Source organism: Gopherus flavomarginatus, chromosome 1, assembly GCF_025201925.1.
Source record: "Gopherus flavomarginatus isolate rGopFla2 chromosome 1, rGopFla2.mat.asm, whole genome shotgun sequence".
Classification (NCBI taxonomy): Eukaryota; Metazoa; Chordata; order Testudines; family Testudinidae; genus Gopherus; species Gopherus flavomarginatus.
In genome coordinates, this window is record NC_066617.1 from 204,592,014 (window position 1) to 204,600,773 (window position 8,760).

An 8,760-nucleotide genomic window follows, 5' to 3' on the forward strand; every position below is an offset into this window, starting at 1 on the left:
GGAAAGGAAAGAGGCTGAAGCAGAAAAAACCTGTAGAGTGTAACAGAGAAATATAGCTAAAACATAGCTTTACATACCTATTGTAGCTTTATTTTTAAGGTAGTTCTTGGACAAATTAATTTCTCTTTCCAGCTCGTTACTTCCCCTCCTCCTTTTGTCTGTCTCTAGAGGTGGCTTTCAGTGTGTGCCTCACACTTGGGCCAGATATGCCACGCCCTATCATGTTTCTGCATGTACTTCCAATTTTTAATACTTTGGAATTGTTTAGAGAAAGCAAAATGGAGACTGAAGTAAGGTATCTGGGTCAGTATTTGAGTTTGTGCTACCCAAACAAACACAATCCCTTTCATTTTGCTTCAAAAGAGCCCCTATTTTGTGGCGAGGAGGATGGAACCAAGTTCTGCCCTTAGTGTTTGTTTAAAACGGAATGAGCATGTAATCTCCTTGGAAAAACTGGTCCAGCTAGATCCTTGCCTTGAGTTACTTCATAGATTACTTTAAATTAAATTTCATCATGTCTTATGTTAGCCGATATTTTTCTTTGTAAAACTCAGATTTGCAGAACCTTCTCTTCTCAGTAAGGCAGTCACATTGTTTATAAAGTTCAATATAAAATGTTAGGGAGTGTAATTTCAGAATTTATCTGCACTCTCTATAGAAAATCTTCCTTAATATGATCAACATTATCTCCTTACAGCCTGAAACTGCGATCCCTACGAGTTAACGTTGGACAGCTACTGGCCATAATTATGCCTGATTTAGATTTGCAGCAAGTTAATTATGATGTTGATATAGTTGATGAAATTTTAGGACAAGTTGTGGAACAAATGCATGAAATCACCACTACTTAATATCCTTTACTGAAGACATTAAGATACTTGCTGAATTTTCCACTATATTGTATGGTTTCCAAATTGTAAAGACTGGTTTTGTTTTTGTTGGAGTAATTTAGATATAAATCCAGTGTAAAATATATATACTGTGTGCACTCAGGTGTCACAAATACTGTGGGTACTTTTCACGTACCTTTAACTTTCTCCTTAAAGGAACAGTCAACATTGACAGGCCGTGGATGTACCTAACTTATTAAGAATTTTGTTTTAAAAATAAATGTAATTAAACTTGCAAATATTTTCTATTACTTTGGAATCTTAAGCAGTTTTTACCGAGCTTTTCATTTTGCTTTTAACTTTTGTATTCTCAGTGATCCTTAAATGTATTTGTTCCCCCAAAACTAAACTTACCCTCTCTGATCCCCCTCTGAAAACAAACCACAAAAGCATTGTTGTAAATATCAGTATTCTGCTTGTAAACAATAATGGAACAGGCAAGTTTTGTGCATTTGCCTTTACTTATGATCAAATATAGTTTGGGCTATGGTCCCTGGTAGCAGTATGGGTTGTTGGGTTTTTTTTGTACAAGGGTCTGATTCTGACAAGTGCTAATACCTGCAGTTCCCACCAAAGCCAGTGGGAATTGCAGATGCTCATACCACTCAGATGCATACTGCTGTGGTACTAACCACAAGTAGGCATAGTTTTGGTATGTGCTGTGTAAGCTTATTCATGTATCTCAATACTGACCTGAACTGCTACCATTTTAATACTCTGCCCTTGAGCAAAGACTGCGAATCATGTTAAATTGAATAGTGGTTTTGTGATGTTGGCAAATACATAATAGGGACAAGATGTCCTAAAATAAAAAACCTCAGAACATTGAATTGTTGCAATATTGATTACTGACTCTGGCATAGAAACCCCCCTTTGTTAGCTTTATTGAAATGACACCACTGTAATCACTGTCTCCTAATTTAGCTTCCCATGAAAATACCTGTAATGCAGCATGCTGTATGATTACAATGGGCTACTCAGTTTTAGAGGAATTAAGTAATTAAAAGGGCATTTAAGTTAGATACTTTTAAAAGCAAATTAATTACCTTATTTATGGTGGTAATGACCAATGAGTTTATTAAAGCTGAAAACTTAAATCTAATTTGCTTTCACCGTTTATGCTGTTTAAATTTTGCACATTTTTTTATGGACAAAAAATGGGCTAGTCCTTTTGTTTCTAGTCTCTTTTCCTGGTTCTCATGTACCAGCACAGTGCTGCAGTATCTGCAAAACAGGTGAATGTTTAAATTTAAGTGCTGAGGACAAATATGGGGATAGTGATGCTCCTTTAAACCATCTTTTTTCCCCAGCCAAGAGAGGTGTCCTCCTCATTTGACTAGTGAGAAACAAAAATTGTTTCAATTAAAACCTTTAAAACAGTCATGAAAACATCCCTTTAATTTTAAACATATTAATGTGAAACATGTTTCTACAAAACCTACGTTTTTTGGCTTAAGCAACCTTACTATCCTGTTTAAATTAGGTTGCATTCCCTTAGTTGTACTATGCTAGTCTGTTTAGCATAAGAGTATCTTGAATACCTGATCTAGTATTATGCTAGTAGGGATAAAGAAATACTATTGTGCTTATAATGGCTAAATTTAATGTTTAATTTTGAACAGGTAGCTGAAATATGGCTTAGGTATGCGAACATTATTTTTTGATAAATTGGTGTGCAATTTTTCACTGTCTGTCAGTTTGTTTATTTATTTTCTCAGTGTTTTGTCCAGATACTTCTGTAGTTGAATTTATTATAGATGACTGGTAAAATGTCTATACTGAATTAAAAATTTATACTGTACATTTAAATTTTGAGGAACAGCGGGTAAATGGAAGTAAGTTTACTTGTTAAAGTACATAGATGTATTTTTTTTGTAAAAAAACATTCTGGTTTTCTGTCAGATCAAAACTTTTAACTGGTCAATAAAAAATTAATTTTGTTTTAAATAATATGCACACTAGCGCTCTCTGGCTTTATTTTAACATTCATCCTTAAGAGGAATCTGGCCTCCACTTTACCATGCAGCCTTTCAGAAGAATGTCAAATTGCTTGCTTCTGTAATCTGCACTATTAGTGTAGTTCTGTCACTCTCTTCAGCGGTTAGACCACATATAGATGTTTGACTTTACTTCCATGCTAAGAGACCTGATTCTTTAACTCAAGTGCTGGAGGTTAGTGTGTTCATGTTCTGAAGTCCCAGTTTCAGTGCCAGATTTCCTAAACAAAGGCTGTTGGTACTGTCACAGTTCAGAGCAACTGCATCTACTCCCATGCTGTGGTCCAGCAAGGGCACCCATTCTAAGCTCCCAGCTGTCAGATCTCTCTCCCTCCTAATCAGGTTATTTCCAGGCTGCACAGTTCCCTGCCTATACTGTGAATTCCCCAGTAGTCAGACTGCCCAAGCAGACCTGTTTTACTTTTCTTGTCAGGGACCATAAACAGTGCCACAATTTAAATTACCACACAGCTCTTTCTAAGCAAGCACATTTATTCTTAATAAAAATGTACACATACACTAAATTTACTCGAGATCACACCCCATCTTCCACAAGGGCTCTAGTCTGTCAGTCCTTTAACACTTCCCTGAGGATTGGGGCTCTCTGCTTGCTGGATTAGAAGGAAAGCTCTCCATTAGTTTTAACTCTTTAAACAACATTCCTTCTTTTTTGGTCCCAGGATAGTTCAGTTTGAACAAGTATATGCAAGACTCCAGTCAGTGCTAGCTCTCTGGAAGTGTTACAACTGGAGTGAATTTGCCTAACCCTACCCCTCCACTCAGCTTAGTTCCTGGAAGACTGTGATCTCCTTCCCCACATGGAATTGCATACAATCCATAGCCTACGAAACAAACCTACTTCAAGAAGGTTGGGCAGTGTCCTGCAATACCCTGGACAAATCTGTCACAGGTACATTTGTTTATCCATTCTGTAACCACTAGACTAGGGGTCGGCAACCTTTCAGAAGTGGTGTGCTGAATCTTCATTTATTGACTTACAACTTAAGGTTTCGCATGCCAGTAATACATTTTAATGTTTTTAGGTCTCTTTCTATAAGTCTATAATATATAACTAAACTCTTGTATGTAAAGTAAATAATGTTAAATTATTTAAGAAGCTTCATTTAAAATTAAATTAAAATGCAGACACCCCCCCCCCCCCCCGACTGGTGGCCAGGACCCAGGCAGTGTGAGTACCACTGAAAATCAGCTCACGTGCTGCCTTTGGCACACGTGTCATAGGTTGCCTACCCCTGCCCTAGACCACACACTGCTCCCAAAGCCAGCAATGGAAACCAAGATTCCCAATGCCCAGCAGTCCACAAAAGCTTGTGTAACCCACTGGCAATGTGCTATCCCTCCCTGTAAAGGCTAGCCCATGTAAAGATTATCATCATGCTTCACCCCCCACTCCACCCCTGCGCGCGCACACCAGCACCACCACCAGTTATAACTTGACATGGAAGAGGTCTGTGCTGTGCATTGGAAGGCAGTGGGTTCCAACCTTGCAGATGACCCAGATGGAGTGAAAAAAATACATTATATGTAAAAACTCAGTTTAAGAGCCCTGAAGCATTTGTTGGAATGATTTTATATTACAAAATATATTTAGATGTGAAATTGGATGTTGTACTAATATATACTTTACTGCTCTATTTTTATTTATGTTTGGTTCAGAGTAATCCATGGAAGATTTTCCCTGAGTAACCAAAGAGTAGATGCTTGCTGTGTAATCTCCAAAAAGGCCAGAACTAAGTTTAACAACTTATCTTTCCAGAAAGCAATCCTCCTCCTGAAAGGTGTAACATTGGCACTTATTGGAGATAGTGTCTTACTCTCTCATTTTTAATGTATAATATAAAGAATATAAATATTGTACTTACATTTCAGTATATAGAATATAGAGTAGAATAAACACATGAAATTTTAGTTTGTACTAACTCTGCTAGTGCTTTTTACGTAGCCTGTTATAAAACTAGGCAAATACCTAGATGAATTAATGTACCCTGGGAAGACTGCTGTATACACCTACAGGTACTCCTACCGCTCTTTGAGAAGCACTGCTCCAGAGCATTTCAGCACTAGGTCACTCAGTTGAACTGCCCAGCTCCGCAAGGATTAAAAATTGTTCCCATATAATATGTTTGGTATGAGGTTAAGTATAGCGAGAGCTAAATTTGCAAGGGTTGGCCATTTTGTAATTAAGATACACATATTTGAGGGTGGGCAAAAGGAATTCAGAAGTCAGAAGATGGACCAAAACACCATTTAATCTTTGGCACATAATCATGGGCTTTCGTAAAAATCTTATAGTTTTAGGGTTTGAATAATTTTATTTTTGAACTTTTGGGGTTGTGAATACTGAACTCACATCATGCATTCAGATGGGCTACAGAAAAGGCTGTAACTGTTAATTGAGTACAGTGGAGGTTGCTGTGGAGTCTACACCCAGCCTCTGTCTCTCCTCGCACCATATTCCCTGTTTTACAACTACAGATGGCACCAACAGCAGACCCAGGGGAAGAGGTGAGGAACAGGTGCCAGGATGGCTCAAGCCATTCCCTCAGCCAGCTCCCAACCACAGGACTGTACCCCTAGCTCCCCCAGTTTCCTTCCCAAACAGCTAGCTGCTGCCCCCCAGCACCTGTTAGCAATTTGACTCACTCCAGCACCCCTCTCCCCACAGTTTTAGCAGTCATCCACCTTGACAGCCTAGCATCCACCCTTTACACACACCAAGCACCCTCCTCCACTCACTCATAGTCTAGCAGCCCTGGGGCTAATTGTCAAGTTTTGAGCAATTTCATGTCACCTGACATCCTGCTACTGCTCTGGGCAGAATGCATTGGCCATCAGATGGAGCTTATGGTCCTATGGAAACTTGGAAGAATGCAAATTAGATTGACATAATTTGCATAAAATGTCACTAGGGCAACTTAACAAAATTTGGCAACTATAGGAAATGGTGTAAATTCCAAAAACAAAGTTGAGATCCAGTGCTGTAACCCCTCTGCTGCCCTGTAATATGGGGACAATACTCAGCTTTATAAAGTGCTTTGTGATCTATGGATGAGGAGTCCATGTTGGGTTAGGTACAATTAATTTAAATTATAAGAGCAGTGCAGCCGTTTCAATTCTGTTACCATTTCTCTAATGCCCCCACTCCCTTAATACTTACATAGAGACAATTGCTTACAGCACATTTTCCTAACAAAAAAGACCCCTGCTGTTCTATAGAGGGTAGGATCCCTATGGCTGTGCTAACCGCATGGCTCTGTCAGCGCCCACTTACCTGGTATGGCTTACAGGAGCCTCAAAGAATGGAGCAGACAGCTGGAGCAGGCGTGGGGAACTGCCTCTTCTTATCTGACCCACTCTAGTGGAACGACTGAACTCGAGAAAGTTTCACTTTGCTACGGGAGGGGACTGAATGAACAGAGGAAAATACACTTGAATCTCCATCAGTGGTTTCCCCAGGAAGTGAAATTAGGAGGGGGAGGGGGGTCAGGACCAATGAGATAAATAAAAGAGATATGAATAAAGTAAATGTTTTGTTAAGATTATGCAAATTTAACATAAGAATAATGCAAGTTACACCAAAACACATAACAGGTCTAGAGTTCTAAAAAAATATTTAATTTAAATTGACTTTTGAAAAGCAAGCCATCATGGGATAAGAGGAAAGTCCTCTCATGGATCAGTAACTGGTTAAAAGATGGGAAACAAAGGGTAGGAATAAATTATCAGTTGTCAGAATGGAGAGAGATAAATAGTGGTATCCCTGAGGGGTTGGTACTGGGACTAATACTGTTCAACATATTCATAAATGATCTGGAAAAATGGGTAAACAGTGAGGTGGCAAAATTTGCAGATACAGAACTATTCAAGATAGTTAAGTCCCAGGCAGACTGCAAAGAGCTACAAAGGGATCTCACAAAACTGGGTGACTGGGCAACAAAATGGCAAATGAAATTCAATGTTGATAAATGCAAAGTAATGCACATTGGAAAGCAATCTCAACTATACATACAAAATGATGGCATCTGAATTAGCTGTTATCACTCATGAAAGAGATCTTGGAGTCATTGTGGATAGTTCTCTGAAAACATCCACTCAATGTGCAACAGCAGTCACAAAAGCAAGCAATGTTGGGAATCATTAAGAAAGGAATAGATAATAAGACAGAAAATATCATATTGCCTCTATATAAATCCATGGTACATGTACACCTTGAATACTATGTGCAGATCTGGTCACCCATCCTAAAAAATATATATTGGAATTGGAAAAGGTACAGAGATAGGCAACTAAAATAATCAGGGGTATGAAACAGGAGGAGAGATTAAAATGACTGGGAATTTTCAGCTTAGAAAAGAGATGACTAATGGGGATATGATAGAGGTCTACAAAATCTTGACTGGTGCAAAGAAAGTGAATAAGGAAATTTTATTTAATCCTTCACATAACAGAAGAACTAGCAGTCACCCAATGAAATTAATAGGCAGCAGGTTTTAAAAAAAGAAAAGGAAGTACTTCTTCACACAATATAAAGTCAGCCCAGGGAACTCTTTGCCAGGGGATGCTGTGAAGACCAAAACTATAACAGGATTTTAAAAAGAACTAGATAAATTCCTGGAGAGTAGGTCCATCAGTGGCTATTAGCCAGGATGGGGAGGGATGCAACACCATGCTCTGAGTGTCCCTAGCATGTTTGCCAGAAGCTGGGAATGGGCAACAGGGGATGGTCACTTGATGATTACCTGTTCTGTTCATTACCTCTGAAGCACCTGGCCTTGACCACTGTTGTAAGACAGGGTACTGGGCTATGTGGACCATTGGTCTGACCTAGTATGACCATTCTTATGTAAAAATTAATTATAATAATAAAAATGTTTAGTTCAGAAACTCCCCAACATAATGACCTCTCAAGATAGCAACAATGTGAGATAATAACCTTGGCAAATAATGCATTTTAAAAATCTTGGCCTACTAGGAAACATGTTTATATAAGTTTCCATTCCCAGGCCTTGGCTACACTGGCGCTTTACAGAGCTGCAACTTTCTCGCTCAGAGATGTGAAAAAACACACACCCCTGAGCGCTGTAAGATACAGCGCTGTAAAGCGCCAGTGTAAACAGTGCCGCAGCGCTGGGAGCGCGGCTCCCAGCGCTGTAAGCTAATCCCCGCAGGGAGGTGGAGTACATGCAGTGCTGGGAGAGCTCTCTCCCAGCACTGGTGCTGCGACCACACTTGCACTTCAAAGCGCTGCGTGCTCACATGGCAGCACTTTGAAGTTCCAAGTGTAGTCAAGCCCTCAGTCACAAATCTAGCATTCTGGAGCAAAGTGACTAAAATATAGTCCAACAAACAAATGTTTATTTAACATGCCCCTCACTTTCCCCTCCACCGCACTCCACTCACCGGTGTTGTCTGTGGTCAGTGGAAACTCAGAGTTCAGAGGTGCTTTCACGTGAGTACACCTCCCAGGTGGGGGACAAGAAGGCACCTTGCTTGTTCCTCCAGCTGCTCAATGTTCGCTCTGGCCACGTCTGTTCGTTGTGCCACCGTACACGCCACTGCTGTGTTGCCATTGGCCCTGCACAGTCACCTTCTGCTGCCACCTGCCCTTGTGACCTCTGCGAGTTGGTCTCTTGAGGTTCCACCAGCTCTCAGTTATTTCAGCTGAGCTCTCATTGGGGGAACCTCGCTGCTAGTGCAGTCTGGGCTGTCTCTTCCACAAAAACGCTGTCCCACAGGAACACTGTCCCCACAACAGGACTAAGCACTTAGACCTGATTGTCAGTGATTTCAGCTGCAGTGGTCACTTAACAGAACAAAAGACTATCTATGGAGCCTAATCAGCTCTGTCTTTA

The 8,760-nt window shown here is 40.0% G+C and overlaps 1 protein-coding gene across 1 annotated transcript in view; it reads left to right on the forward strand.

The window, feature by feature from the left end:
* The window catches only part of MORC3 (MORC family CW-type zinc finger 3), a 46,599-nt gene extending 45,458 nt beyond the window's left edge, over positions 1 to 1,141 (forward strand). The window contains exon 17 of the mRNA XM_050929165.1: positions 698 to 1,141. Within this exon, the coding sequence (XP_050785122.1) occupies positions 698 to 851 (154 nt within the window). The 3' untranslated portion in view covers positions 852 to 1,141. The remainder of the gene's footprint in view (positions 1 to 697) is intronic.
* Positions 1,142 to 8,760: the final 7,619 nt, after the last annotated feature.